This window comes from Loxodonta africana, chromosome 9, assembly GCF_030014295.1.
Source record: "Loxodonta africana isolate mLoxAfr1 chromosome 9, mLoxAfr1.hap2, whole genome shotgun sequence".
In the NCBI taxonomy this organism is placed as follows: Eukaryota; Metazoa; Chordata; class Mammalia; order Proboscidea; family Elephantidae; genus Loxodonta; species Loxodonta africana.
Genome location: NC_087350.1, coordinates 50,898,280 through 50,914,205, shown reverse-complemented (window position 1 = coordinate 50,914,205; position 15,926 = coordinate 50,898,280). Strand labels below are relative to the sequence as shown.

The following is a 15,926-nucleotide window of genomic DNA, read 5'->3' as shown; positions in this document are numbered from 1 at the left end:
AGTATAAGGCCTGGCACATAACATGGGCTTGAAAAATAAATAAATCCAAGGCTTAGTGAAAAACTGACACTAAAGGTAAAGTGATGGGCGAAGGGCAGACAGCGAGGGCCACCAGCACCACTCACCCTTCCGGTTCATCCCCATCTGGAGGCATTTGAGCAGGCGGCAGTATTGGCACCTGTTCCTCTGCTTCCGAGACATGACACAGTTCTTGTCACGACTGCATCGATACACCCGCTTGTTGCAAATGCTCCGCTTGAAAAACCCTTTGCAGCCCTCACAGGAGATGATCCCATAGTGCAAGCCTGTGGCGCGGTCCCCACAAATGAGACAGGTTCGTTGTTCAGCCCGATCATCTGGAACAGAAACTGAACATGTTCAAGTTAGAACTCAGTAGAAATAACAGCTTTAAACCTCTGGTTCTGAAACAAGCAATCCTGCTCTGGCTAGATCAAGGACACCACCCTCTGCACGCTCACTGGCAAACTTGGGGCGTCTTTGGAGCCTTTATCTCAGGAAGAGACTCCTGCATCCAACTGCCCACCAGCTGGCCATTCCACTAGGATAACCCAGAGATACCACAAACATAGCCAATGTAAAAATAGAACTCATGTGCCTCTCTGCGGGTTTCATCATAATTGGACCAATATCCAAGTGAGAAACCTGGGGGTATCTTTGACTTGTCCCTCTTCCTTATCTTCCTCATCCACAGCACATCAATTCTACCCTATAGGAAAGTGGTAAGGATTGCTGACAATGTATATAAGAGCCCAGCACATGGTATACACCTAATAAATGACTGTTGCAAGTGTTAACAAGTACAGAGGTTTTAACCGTGCTCAGCTAAGCCAGACAGCCATCCATCCAACAGATGTTTTTTGAGCAATTATTCCATTCCAGGCACTGTTCTAAAGTGTGGATAGAGGAGTGAACAAAAAGGCCCTGGTGAAGCTTACATTCTAGTAGAACATCTACTCTGTGTCCAGGCCCTGCGCTAGGTACTTAGAAATAATTCAGGCATGACCCCCATAGTTAAGGGGCTCACTGATTAGCAACACACAAGTTAGTTAAGGAGGGAATTCAGGATGCATATAGCTCTCCATTTCTTCTTTCCTCAAATTCCACTTGCTCAGGACCAAGCAACTACCAAAGAACAGGCATGTGACAAAAAAGCACCCTGGTGAGAACACTGTGGCGTCAGACCAAGGAATCTCCAGGGAAGATTTTGACCAGAGGCCAAAGCAGGAAATCAGAGATTTGAACCTCACTCCTGAGTATGAAGCAAGGTCTAATGACTGAGAACATAGCCCTCAAAACTAGAGAGATCATAATCTGAACCCCAGCTCTGCTACTTACCAGGTGGGTGAATTGGGAAAATTGAATTTCTTTACCTCTCTGAGTCTAGTTTCTCTCATCTGTAAAATAGGGATTATATGATACCTATATTTTTTATAACTCATGGATAAAGTACTCAGCACAGTGCTGGGGTTACAGTAGACAGCAAATAAATGTTAGCTATTAATTTTCATTGTCATTATCCTAGCAGGTGTACACTTAATATGACGACAGTCTTAAAAGCATTTGAAGGCAATGTGAAAGGAGGGGCGTGGCAGTGTATATAGGAGGGATGTTGAAAAGGAAAGAAGCTAGCATTTATGGAACCCTTGTTATATGCCAAGGAGTCCTGGTGGTGCAGTGGTTAAAGCGCTCGTTTGGCAATCAAAAGGTTAGTGGTTCAAACCCACAAGCTGTTCTGCGGGAGAAAGTTATGACAATCTCCTTGTGAAAATCTTACAGCCCTGGAAATCCTATGGGGCAGTTCTACTCTATCTTACAGGGTCTCTATGAGTCAGAATCAACTTGACAGCAATGTTTTTTTTTTTTTTTTTTGGGTCATTATATGTCAGGTGCAAATGGTTAATGCACTTGGCTGCTAACCAGAAAACTGGTGGTTTACATCCACCCAGAGGCACCTTGGAAGAAAGGCCTGGCCATCTACTTCTGAAAAATAAGCCATTGCGCATCTAATGGAGCATAGTTCTACTCTCACACATATAAGGTCACCATGAGTCAAAATCAATTTGATAGCTTTTTTTTTTTAACTATATGATTTCCATTTGTAATAGGTTAAGTCATGGCCACCTAATCCCTGGAACCTGTAAAAGTTACCTTATAAAGAAAAAGGTTCTTTATAGATGTGATTAAATTGAAGATGTTGAGATGAGGAGATTATCTGATGTTACCTGAATGGGCCCTAAATGCAATCACCAGTGTCCTTAAGAGACAGAAGCAAAGGGATATTTGATACAAAGAGAAGACACACGTACACAGAGAAGAAGGTGATGTGAAGACAGAAGCAGCGACTAGCCACAAGCCAAGGAATGGCAGCAGCCACCAGAAGCTGGAAAAGGCAAAGAATAGATTCTCTTCTAAGGCCTCTGGAGGCAGTGCAGTCCTACCTACTAACACCTTGATTTTGGCTCAGTGGTACTAATTTTGGACTTTTGGCATCCAGAACTGTGAGAGAATAAATTTTGTAGTTTTAAGCCATCTAGTTTGTAGTAATATGTTACAGCAACAAAAGAAACTAATACACCATTTTTTTCAGATGGGAAAACAGACATATTAAGGCTCTTGTCTAAAGTCACAGAGCAAATGGCAGGTATGCAGAGAAGCAGATACATGACCACACAACTAGGGAAACCACCACTCATCCGTCAGTTTTTCGTACCGTGTGGTGGCTTGCATGTTGCTGTGATGCTGAAAGCTATGTCACTGGTATTTCAAATACCAGGAGGGTCACCCTTGGTGGACAGGTTTCAGCGGAGCTTCCAGACTAATACAGACTAGAAAGAAGGACCTACTCCTGAAGGTGGTCTACTCCTGAAAGTATTGGCTAGTGAGAATGTTATGAATAGCAGCGAACATTGTCTAATATAGGGCCAGGAGATGAGCCCCTTAGGTTGGAAGGCACTCAAAATATGACAGGGGAAGAGCTACCTTCTCAAAGTAGAGATGGCTTTAATGATGTTGATGGAGAATAGCTTTCGGGACCCTCATTTGCTGATGTGACACAACTCAAAGTAAGAAGAAACACCTGCAAATATCCATTAATAATCAGAACACGGAATGTATGAACTATGAATCTAGGAAAACTGTAACTGTCAAAAATTAAATGGAATGCTTAAAGATTGATATCTCTAGGCACTGGTGAGCTGAAATGGACTGGTAGTGGCCATTCTGAATCAGAAAATGATATTGTCTACTATGCCAGGGATGACTAATTGAAGAGGAACGGTGTCACGTTCATCATTTAAAAAAAAAAAAAAAAAAACCCCAAGACCTATCCTGAAGTACAACACTGTCAGTGATAATATCCTTACGCCTACAAGGAAGATCAGTAAGTATGACTATTATTCCAATTTATGTATCAACTACGAATGCCAAATACGAAGATATTGAAGATGTTTACCACTTCTAGTCTGAAATTGATCAAACATGCAATCAAGATGCACTGATAATTACTGGTGATAGGAATGCGAAAGTTGGAAACAAAGAAGGATCAGTAGCCGGAAAATAGGGCCTTGGTGTCAAAAACGACCCTGGAGATCACATGATAGAATTTTAAGACCAACGACTTCTTCATGGCAAATATCTTTTTTCAACAACATAAATGGTGACTGACTATACATGTTGGCCTCACCAGATGGAATACAAAGGAATCAAATCAACTGTATCTGTGGAAAAAGACAATTGGAAAGCTAAATACCATCAGTCAGAACAAAGCCAGGGGTTGACTGCAGAACAGACCATCAATTGCTCCTATGCAAGTCCAAGTTGAAGCTGAAGAAAATTAAAACAAGTCCACGTCAGCCAAATTACGACCTTGAGTATATCCCACCTGAATTTTAGAGACCATCTCAAGAATAGATTTGATGCATTGAACACTAATGACCGAAGACCAGACGCACTGTGGGATGATATCAAGGGCATCAAACATGAAGAAAACCAAAGGTCATTAAAGAGACAGGAAAGAAAGAAAAGAACAAAATGGATGTCAGAAGAAACTGTGAAACTTGCTCTTGAAAGGAGAGCAGCTAAAGTGAAAGGAAGAAATGATGAAGTAAAAAAGCTAAGAAGATTTCAAAAAGCGGCTTGAGAAGACAAACTATTATAATGAAATGTGCAAAGACATACAGTTAGAAAACCAAAAGGGAAGAACACTCTCAGCATTTCTCAAGCTGAAAGAACCGAAGAAAACATTCAAACCTCGAGTTGCAATACTGAAGGATTCTGTGGGCAAAATACTAAATGACGCAGGAAGCATCAAAAGAAGATGGAAGGAATACGGAGTCACTGTAACAAAAAGATTTGGTTGACATTCCACCATTTCAAGAGGCAGCATATGATCAAGAAACAATGGTATTGAAGGAAGATGTCCAATCTGTGCTGAAGGCACTGGCAAAAAACAAGGCTCCAGGAATTAACGGAATACCAACTGAGATATTTCAACAAACCAATGCAGTGCTACAAATGCTCATTTGTCTATGCCAAGAAATTCAGAAGACAGTTACCTGGCCAACTGACTGGAAGAGATCCATATTTGTGCCCATTCAAAAAAAAGGTGATCCAACAGAATGCAGAAATTATCAAACAACATCATTAATATCACATGCAAGTAAAATTTTGCTGAAGATCATTCAAAAGCAGTTGCAGCAGTACATCGACAGGGAACTATCAGAAATTCAAGCCAGATTCAGAAGAGGAACCAGGGGTATCATTGCTGATGTCAGACGGACCTTGGCTGAAAGCAGAGAATACCAGAAGATGTTTACCCGTGTTTTATTGACTGTGCAAAGGCATTCAACTGAGTGGATCATAACAAATTATGGATAACACTGTGAAGGATGGGAATTCCAGAACACTTAATTGTGTTAAACTTAACTGTACATAATATTAATTGTGTTTCACTTAACTATACACTTAACTTACATAGACCAAGAGGCAGTCGTTTGAACAGAACAAGGGGATGCTGTGTGGTTTAAAATCAGGAAAGGTGTGTGTCAAGGTTGTATCCTTTCACCATACTTATTCAATCCATATGCTAAGCAAAAAATTCAAGAAGCTGGACTATACAAAGAAGAATGTGGCATCAGGATTGGAGGAAGACTCATTAACAACCTGCATTCTGCAGATGACACAAACTTGCTTGCTCAAAGTGAAGACGACTTGAAGCACTTACTGATGAAGATCAAAGACTACAGCCTTCGGTATGGATTGCACTTCAACATAAAGAAAAGAAAAATCCTCACAACTGTACCAATAAGCAACATCGTGATAAACAGAGAAAATACTGAAGCTGTCAAGGATTTCATTTTACTTAGATCCACAATCAATACCCATGAGAGCAGCAGTCAACAAATCAAGTGATGTACTGTATTGGGCAAATCTGCTGCAAAAGATCTCTTAAAAGTGTTAAAATGCAAAGATGTCACTTTGAAGAGCAAGGTGTGCCTGACCTAAGCCATGAAATTTTCAATGGCCTCATATGTATGTGAAAGCTGGACAATGAATAAGGAAAACAGAAGAATCAATGCCTTTGCATTACCATGTTGGTGAAGAATGTTGAATATTCCATGAACTGCCAGAAGAACTAACAAATCAGTCTTGGAGGAAGTATAGCCAGAATGCTTAGTAGTGAGGATGGTGAGACTTCATCTTATGTACTTTGGACATGTTATCAGGAAGGACCACTCCCTGGGGAGGGGCATCATGCTTGGTAAAGTAGAGGTTCAGGGAAAGAGAGGAAAACCCTCAACAGGATGGGGTGACACAGTTGCTGCAATAATGGGCTCAGCATAGCAACAACTGTGAGGATAGCACAGGGTTGCTATACATAGGGTCAACGTACATAGGGTCGCTGTGAGTCAGAACTGACTTGATGGCACCTAACAACAGCTAGGAAAGAAGAGAAAGACACGCAAAGAGGAATAATTGCCTAGTTTCTTGAGGACTAGTTTCTAGTTACTGACCTTTCTGAGGCTTAGTTGTACTTCCTAACTTGAGCAAATTGACAAACTGATGCTCCTGTGTTCTTGTAATACTTTTTTTTTTTTTTTTTGCTTAAGCTAACTTAAGTGAGTTTCCGTTATTTGCAACTAAAAGAAACTCAGCTAAGATAACCTATAAAAATGGTCCCAGTGTAATGAGCATTCCTTTTCTTTTCCTTTTGAAAACACAAAGAAAACTAAACATAAACATTAGACCAAAGTCACAACAGCAAATTTAAAAATGAACCAGGAAAGGCCAACAGGCAAAACAAATGGTGTAACAATAGCACTGTGTCTGGGCAGGAAACACTGGTGACATAGTGGTTAAGAGTTATGGCTGCTAGCTGAAACGTCGGCAGTTAGAATACACCAGGCGCTTCTTGGAAACCCTGTGGGGCAGTTTTACTCTGTCCTATAGGGTCACTATAAGTTGGAATCAACTCCATGGCTTGGGCACGTCTCGACATGGAACACTTCTGGGAAGTCATGATAGGCTACCAACCAACCAACCAGCCCACTGCTGTCGAGTCCGAAAAATCTAAATTTTCTTATTTTAAGTTAAAATCTTCAATATTTCATTAGATATATACATTATAGTACAAACCACAGTGCCACTAGAATATACTTTAAGAATAGTTACAGTTAATTTCCACAAGGACCATACCTCCCTTTCTTTACTGATATGACTTCGCTGAACACCAACCACAACTAGGCACTGTGCTTTATTTGCATTAACTCACATAATTCTCATAGCCCCATAACCCGTTGCCTCGAGCTGATTCCTACTCATAGCCACCCTACAGGACAGAGTAGAACTGCCCCATAGGGTTTCCAAGGAATGGCTGGTGAATTCAAACTGCCAACCTTTCGGTTAGCAGCTGATCTCTTAATCACTGTGTCACAAGGGCTCCAAAACATGAGGTTTAAAGAACAGAGAGGGAGCACTGGGATATGAACCAGGGACCTCTTGATTGCAGTCAAATGATCTGCATAACCCCATAAAACCAAAGCGAAACCCATTTCTGTCAAGTTGATTCTAACTCACAGTGACCCTTAGATGTGTAAAAACAGAGGCTCAAAAAAGGTTAAGTAATTTGTTCATCTAGAAAGTGGCTGACCCTGATCTGCTTATATCAGAACTGGACTACAATAACCTCTTCATAAAGCATTCACAGGACATTCTCTACAGCATCTGGATCTGGAGCAAAGGATCCCACTAAATGGTCATCAAATACAAACCTGTTAACTTGCTTACTACATTCTTTTTCCTTATTTTTGATGGCGTATGTTTTCAGTATTGGAATGCATGCTTACTAATTGAGTGTGTTTAAATTTCTGGTTGGTAATGTGAATTTTGGGAGCCCTGGTGCCATAGTGGTTAAAAGCCAGGTGCTAACCAAAAGGTCGGCAGCTCAAATCCACCAGCCGTTCCTTGGAAACTCGATGGGGCAATTCTACTCTGTCCTATAGGATCGCTGAGTCAGAATCGACTCGATGGCAACGGGTTTGGTTTTGGTTTCAGTATCAATTTTGAGAAATATGATCTGGTAATACAAGCCACCAAGGAGGCAAGTGGCACTGTGGTGCCACTGATCTGTTGGTATGGCAATATACCAATGAGAGCTACATAATAATTTATTGCAGGCACCTTTCCATTTTTTTCCATTAGGATACATGGGGAACCTCTGGTTTTCCAAATGTGACACAGAAAAACCAAAACAAACCAATCAGGGCTCCCTAACTATCACAGAGAAAAGTCATAATTATGCTTGAAAGCCTTATCTCACAAAAGAAAAAAAAAAAGGCAAAAGCTTATAAAACTAACACATCCAGGAAGCATCACCTAATAGAATGTTCAACTTACATAACAATCAGGCTTCAACTCAGCTCTGTTGAGCTTCACACATGTCAAAAGGGACCACTTTGACAATAAACATGTTAGAACCGGAATAACACCTTACCTACGAGGTTCAGAGGCATAAAAAGTGGCTGGTATGCTGTTAACTCAATGGTAATGACAGAGTTAAGAACATGCTTATCTTGTAACACTTCTTGTACTTTTCATCATAGTTCAAAAAGGCCACACTAGACTAGATGGGCACGAAGAGATTAGATTCCCTCTGAGCTCTATGACTGTTTCTCTGTTTGGCCACAGCTACTCTTATTGCCAAGCTCTGTTTCCATAAACAGCACTGGCCTATGCCACAGATCAAGAACGTATTCAAAAGGGAGCTTCTCAAAGGTGCAAGAGAAAGGACTTCTCCAGATCAATCAAGGATTATACCTTGAAAGAAGCATTTGGCAAATTTCTCTCACAGTATGAGGAAAAAGATCACAATAACAGGAGCAGCTATTGTTAAACGAGGAATTAGGTGTGGGCCTTTGTGCCAAGCACTTAATATATATTATTGTGCTAAACCACCATAACAAGCCTAAGTGAGGAGCTCTCATTTCACATATGAGGAAACTGAGGCTCATGAAGTGATATTTCTCCCCAACAGCCACCTAGCTAGTTAGCGAGGGAGCCAGGGCTGGAAGCTCAGAGCAAGGTCTCCCTCTGTAAATGAACAAGCTAAAGCAAAATGACACTAATAGTGTCCGGCCAGATGTGAGATGTAGATTTCTGCACCTTCTATTGTTCTAAAGGACTTGAAGGGTATTTAAAACATGTTTACATCCATGATCGCACTTGCACAAGGTTGGGCCAAGGATTATTCCTATCTTACACATAAGGCAAAGCACATTCAGTAAGCACCAACTGTGTACTATGCAATGTGCAAGTTTCCACGTGTTGTATTATTAATTTATTCATTACAGTAACTGTGAGAGGTATTATTATTCCATATTACAGATCTGGAATCTTAGGGTTAGAAAGAGCCTTAGAAACTGCCTTGAACATGCTGTACCCAAGGCATAAATTCTCTCTAAAATATTCCAAGACAAGGGATTGTCACACACTCTACTTACACATCTCTAGTAACTCAATACAGTAGGGAACTTAATTCCACTTTTAGACAGCTCAAATGGTACAAAAGCTTTCCCCACTGCCCTGAGCTATGCGCTCATGGACAAAAGTAAATGTACAACCTAGTTCATATACCAATCACTCAGAGATTTAAAGATAATAATAGAGTTCCCAACTGTGATTTTTATTTTTCCATTCCCTACTATTAATGAATCGTACAGTGTCAGAATCACTCTTAAAACTAAGTATTGAAAATGGAACAGTTTGTTTTTCTTAATACAATATAAGATTGAATTAGCTGTGCCTGTTATGTTTCTGGAAACCCTGGTGGTGTAGTGGCCAAGAGGTCAGCAGTTCGGATCCACCAGGCGCTCCTTGGAAACTCTATGGTGCAGTTCTAATCTGTCCTATACGGTCACTATGAGTCGGAATCGACTTGACGGCAGTGGGTTTGGTTTTTGGTTTTGGTTACGTTTCTGCAGGTGCCAACATACCACTAAGCACTATAATTACTAAACCTTTGTGATATGCTACACATTTTATAATGAGAGAACTAAAGCTCAGAGAGATAAAGAAACTTAATCTTGGTTATACAACCAGTCAAGAGTGGAGATGAAATTAGAATTCAAGACCTTCCAATTTTAAGGCTGTTTTACTTCCAATTCATCACACATTTCACATCTGGTTCACAGTCATCTAAAATCCAAAGTATTTTATCTCACAAGGTACCACTAACTCATCTTTCTTTTTATTCTTTTTTAAAACAATAATTCATGTCTTTCTTATTCCATTCTTGGGAAACCAATGGCAGAATTTCACATTTGTCCCTGATCAATTTTTATCTTTATATAAATAAATTCTATATGTCATTCTAGTCTACTGAAATCTTTGGTGATCCTTGCTTGCCACCCAGTATGTTAGTTATTTCTCCTACTTCCTTCTCTACAAAAATGGTCAGTATGACATTATTTCCATTTCCATCCTGAAAGCAATATTGAACAGGATGTAGCCTTCGGGCAAGCTGCTGGAGCCCCTTTTCCAGTCTGACTTAATCATTAAAAAAAAAAAAAAAAAAATCATTAGCATTCTAGAAATGGTTGCTAAACTAGTTGTGTCACTTCACTAGGCCAGACACTCCAGTCTTTCATACATAAAGATGTCCCAAAAGACTGTCATATGTCAGATTCATTACATCTACAGTATCCCCTTGACTAGTGAGCCTATCACAAAAGGAAATGCTAACAACCATCCCTAATTCAGTGCTCTTAATCTATTAATTTAGTGCTCTTCATTCAGTGTTCTTAACCTATATTAAGCCATTGCTGTCGAGCTGATTCTGACTCACAGCGACCCTATAGGACAGAGTAGAACTGCCCCATACAGTTTTCAAGGAGCAGCTGGTGAATTCGAACTGTCACCTTTTGGTTAGCAAACGAGCTCTTAACCACTACACCACCAGGCCTCCAATCTATATTAATCTACCTAAAATATAACAGGAGAAAATCAGGCAAACAGCACTTCAAAGTGAAGACTATTGCTCATGGTAACTGCAGTGCCCATAAATAAGAGGGAAGAGTTGATAAAAAGCTGAAGATGTGAAAAATGATAGGTATTTGAAATCCTGAACAAGGTAGTTTGCTATCTACAAAAACAAAATGGATATAAGACAGTGTGGGTAAAGAGAAGACTCTTCCTAATTTATCAGAGAAACTGAATGTTCGTCTTGGTCAGCAGTACCAAAAGAACAAGACTCCATAGGAAAAAAAGGTGATTCCAGGTTTGAAGCAGGGTATATTCAAGATCAGCCTAGCTGAGTTATCCATGCCTAATAATGGGGTCAAAAGGATACAGGAGGCAACATAAAAAGCTTCCTTATTATCCTAAAGAAGAGCAATTTAAGCAACAGAATAATGACAGCAATGGGTTAAAATGTTTCAAAATATAAAAACCAGTGAGTTCATAATAATATTAAAAAGAAAAACCTCATTACCACTGGAGGTTTCTAGGACACAAATTCTGAAAATTGATAAATAAAAGGAGAAAAATCAAATATTAATACAAAAAGTATTAGAATCTTCCTCTATGTCCCCCCCTCCCGCCCCTGGCCAAGAGTAAGAGAAGAGAGCAGGTGGAAACCAAGACAGCTTTTAAGAAACTTTAAATTTTAATGGAGGACTAAATGTACCAGTAAAGAGACAGAGTGGTAGAATGGATTAAAAAACACGATCCGTCTATATGCTGTCTACAAGAGACATACCTTAGACTTAATGACACAAACTAAAACTCAAAGGATGAAAAAAATATATATCAAGCAAACAATCAAAAAAGAGCAGGAGTGGCAATATAATTTCTGACAAAAAAAACTTTAAAGCTAAATCCACCACAAAGGATAAGGAGAGACATTATATAATGATTAAAATGACAATATACCAGGAGGACATAACCACATTAAACATTTACACACCCAAACACAGGGCTTCAGGATACATAAAACGAACTCTAACAGCATTGAAAAGCGAGATAGACAGCTCTACGATAACAGTAGGAAACTTTAGTGGAAAAGATTGGAATCAGGTGGACAGATCTACCTGGCAGTCAAGGGAGCAGGCTTGGCTGGGGAGGTAGAGTTAATCTCAGGGACTCTGGCAAGGTAAACCTCAGCTCAGGAATATGAGAAGTGGCAACTATTGGCCGTATGAATCTCTTGTGCAGAGCAGCAGAACACAGAGATTAAGAATTTGGGCTCTAGAGTCAGATTCCTTGGGTTCAAATCTAGGATCCGTCACTTGCTAGCTGCGTGACTTTGAGAGTTTCTTAACCTCTCTAGAGGTGCCTCGGTTTCCGCATCAATAAATGTGGATAATATTACCTTTTTTCAAAGAACTGTTGTGAGAATCAGTGAGTTAACAGATGACCTATAAATGGAATGGCACGTAAGTTTCCTCCTAGTTTGTATCAGAATAAAATGGCTTTTCAAAATATAAATTGCTAGACAATATTGTTGCTTAATTATCTTTCTTTTTTAACCTAAAAAAAAAAACAACTTAAAATTATGCTAGCACAGAAGAGGAGTACTTCAGTCAGTCGGATGGCAAGGGAAGATGATGACAGATTCCATAAAGAAGGTGAGTTCCAAAGCATGCATACCAGTTAGTCAAGTGAAGGTGGAGGAGAGGGCACAGACAGAACAAACAATGAGCATATAAAGTTGTGTCTTAGGTTTGGTGTTGGAAACCCCTCTCTAACTTGGGTTTCCTTTAAGAAGAATCTCATTCTTTTCTAAAACATCCAATATAGTTCACTAAGCTTCAGCAAAACTATGAAGATGAGATACACAGAAATAGCCAAAGATACAATATCAGGTTACGTCCACCTCTCCATATGTAGAAGAGTCATGGTCTATTCGTGATTTTATTCCTGCAAAATGATCTAAAAGGAGCTTGCCCGTTACCCAGGATAAAATAAATGTAACTATACAGGAGCATTATTAGAAAAAAGGTAACATGCTTGGTCTTTGCTATAATCTTCCAAAGGTGAGGAATAGTCCAAAGGAAAGGAGGAAGGTAGAAGTAGGAAGGGGAGACAGGCAGGGAGGAGAGGCAGACAGAAAATGTTTTAACAGGAACTGTCATACTAAATTTCATTTCTTCAGATTTAAGGACTCCTACTGACACTTTTTTTTTTACTGACACAGACAAAAGCAGATGCAGACCTTGGTCTGGATCTCTGTGGACACATTAATTTTCAGAGGCAGAAATGCCAAGGTGAAATAATGGAAATGATGAATAAGCATCTGATGTTACTGACCTAGACAATTAATAACAATCTGAAGCAGGTACAGAACCCTAGCAACATCTTTTCAGAAAGTCACTGACATATGTTTGCTCAAATAAATGAATATTCCCATTTCCACATCATTTACGAAGAAAAAAAGTAAATAAGAACAAAGATATTTACAACCAAACCTCGTCATTAAATCTGACCGGAATTTTACAACACTTAGGTTCTTATTTTTTAAAAAGTTACAGAATCCCTCAGTTACACCTAACCAAACATATCATCAAGTCAAGGTTAACTTTATAGGTAAGCCTCAATCAAAGACACTAACATCTGGCACCATTCGTGTTACACATAAGAGGCTCATTTTGTTGAATGAATGAATTCATGGACACATGGTTAGGGCATCATGACTACTGTTTCTGGAAAAAGAACGAGAAAAAAATATCAAAGTACATCACATGTAGTAAAGATAAAATATTGCCGTGAAAACTTTGTTTCCATTTAAGTATGTGCATTTTTATGTCTGTGTGTACATGTGTGTGGTGGGGCATAGGGTCACAATGTACTATGGATTGTGGTGTAAAAAGTCTGAAATACATCGGCCTGGTGGTTAAGACAGACTGGGTATAAATCACAGGTCTGCTACTTCCTAGCTTTTTGCCTGACTATGGGCAAGCGATCTACTTCTTTAAGCCTCAATACTTTTTTAAACTTCAGATTTAATGACACATTTAATTCCCAGCAACTCCATTAAGATGTTCTGTCAGATGAGAACCTGATAATAGCTAACATGTCCATGGTACCTGCTATGTAACAAGGTCTGCTCTAAATGTATCATGTATAATAATTTACTCATCCTTCACAGGAATTCTATGTAATAGATACTATTATTATTCCCATTTTACAGAGTAGGAAACTGAGACCTGCAGAGGCTAAGAAATATACCCAAGATCCCAAAGCTAGCAGACAGCAGAAGCAGGATTCTAAGTAGATAGTCTTACACCAGGATCTAAAACCTTTCAAATGATACTGTACTTCTTAGCAAAATGTCTACTACATAGTAAGTATATAATAAATGTTGGAGCCCCTGCGTGGTACGGTTAACATACTCTGTTGCTAACTGAAAGGTTGGTGGTTTGAGTCCACCCAGAGGCACCCTGGAAGAAAGGCCTGGCGTTCTACTTCTGAAAAATTAGCCATTCAAAAATTCTACAGAGCACAGTTCTACCCTGACACACATGGGGTCGCCATGAGTTGGAGTCAACTTGACAGCAACTGGCATATATTAAATATTAGTTGTTGTTATTGTTATTAAAGACAGGTGTTCTGTCAGATGAGAACCTGATAAAAATTTACAACTTTATGAAACATTGTTAAGTTTTTTTTTTTTAATTCTATCTTAAAGTAACAAATAGTGCTTAAAAATAAGCTTTGATAAGATTCAACATTCATTCATTATAAAACCTCTGAACAAATCAGGGATAGGAGGGAACGTCTTTAATATGATAAGGGTTATCTAAGCACACTTGTACCAAATATTATATTTAATGGTGAAATGCTAAACACTTTTCTTTTGAGATTAGAAATAAGACAACAATAACCCATTATCAAATATTCATTCAACATTATACTAAAGGTTCTAGACAGTGCAGTAAACGAAGAAATATGCAAAAATTAACCATATTTCCACAAACCAGTCACAAGCAGAAATGAAAATTTTAAAAGATGCCATTTATAATAGCATCAAAAACCATAAAATACCTCGTAATCAATCTCATAAAGACATATAAGTTATCTATGGAGAAACTGTAATATACCGTAACATAAAATACCACTAAAATAATCTGGAAGATGTTTAAATAAACGGAGAGATACGCTATGTTCATAGACTGGAAATGTCATTACTGTGCATCTATGGTTATTTAATTTATAATAAAGGTGTCATTGCAGAGTAGTGAGTAAAAGACAGTGTTTTCTGTACCCAGTGTTCAGATGATTGGATACCGATATGGGAAAAAAAATGACACTTGATCCTACCTCGCACCATATAAAAAATGTAAGTCAAAGTAGACTGAATACCTAACTATCAAAGGCAAAAATAATACAGCTCTTAGAAGATAATGAAGGAAAATATCTTCATGACCTTATATTAGGAATAGATTTTTAAAACAGGATGTAAAAAGTACTAACCATAAAGGAAAAGATTAATAAAACTAGACTACATTAAAATGAGAGGAGCCTGGTGGCACAGTGGTTAAGAGCTTGGCTGCTAACTGAAAAGTCAGTAGTTCAAACCCACCAGCCTCTCCCGGAAGAAAGATATGGCCATCTGCTCCATAAAGATTACAGCCTTGGAAACCCTATGGGGCAGTTCTACTAACCATAAAAGAAAAGACTAATAAAATTGGATGGCATTAAAATGAAGAACTTCAAGAGAGTGAAAAGGCAAGCCATGGCGTGTGAGAAGATATATGCCCACCAAGAGCTCATATCCAAAATATATAAAACACCTGTATATCAATAAGGAAAAGGCAACAAGATTAGATAGGAACCTTAGGGGGCAGTGAGTTTATGTTAAGGGGGAAGAACAACTAAGAAAAAGATGGTGAGAATGGTTGCATAACTTGAAGAATGTAATCAATGTCACAGAATTGTATGTGTAGAAATAAATGGTTGTAACTCGTGTTATGTTTTGCTGTGTACATTCTCAAAAACAACAAAATAGAATTAAAAAAAAAAAAAGGCAATCCAGTAGAAAAATGGGCAAGAGACTTGAATGGGCATTTCACAAAGGAGGATATCCAGGTAATCAGTAAACTTATAAAAATGATGTTCAAACCTATTAACCAGGGCATGCAAATTAAAACCACAATGATATACTATTATACATTTATTAGAATGGCTAAAATTTTAAAAGCCTTCAAGTGATGGTAATGATGTGGAATAACTAACTTTAATACACTGCTGGCAGGAGCATCTACTAGTACAACCACTATAGAAAACACTGTGTCATTATCTATTAAAGTTGATGGCATACCTATCCTATGACCCAATTTCCAGGTATACCCAACAGAAATGCATGCACATGTGTATCAGGAGACAAGTTCAAGGATATTCATATAAGCATGCTT

General features: G+C 38.8%; 1 protein-coding gene across 1 annotated transcript in view; it reads right to left on the bottom strand.

Annotated features, from left to right (window-relative positions):
• The window catches only part of NR6A1 (nuclear receptor subfamily 6 group A member 1), a 273,173-nt gene that overhangs the window by 37,417 nt on the left and 219,830 nt on the right, over nt 1-15,926 (bottom strand). The window contains exon 3 of the mRNA XM_064291448.1: nt 126-368. Coding sequence (XP_064147518.1) covers nt 126-368 — 243 coding nt within the window. The remainder of the gene's footprint in view (nt 1-125; nt 369-15,926) is intronic.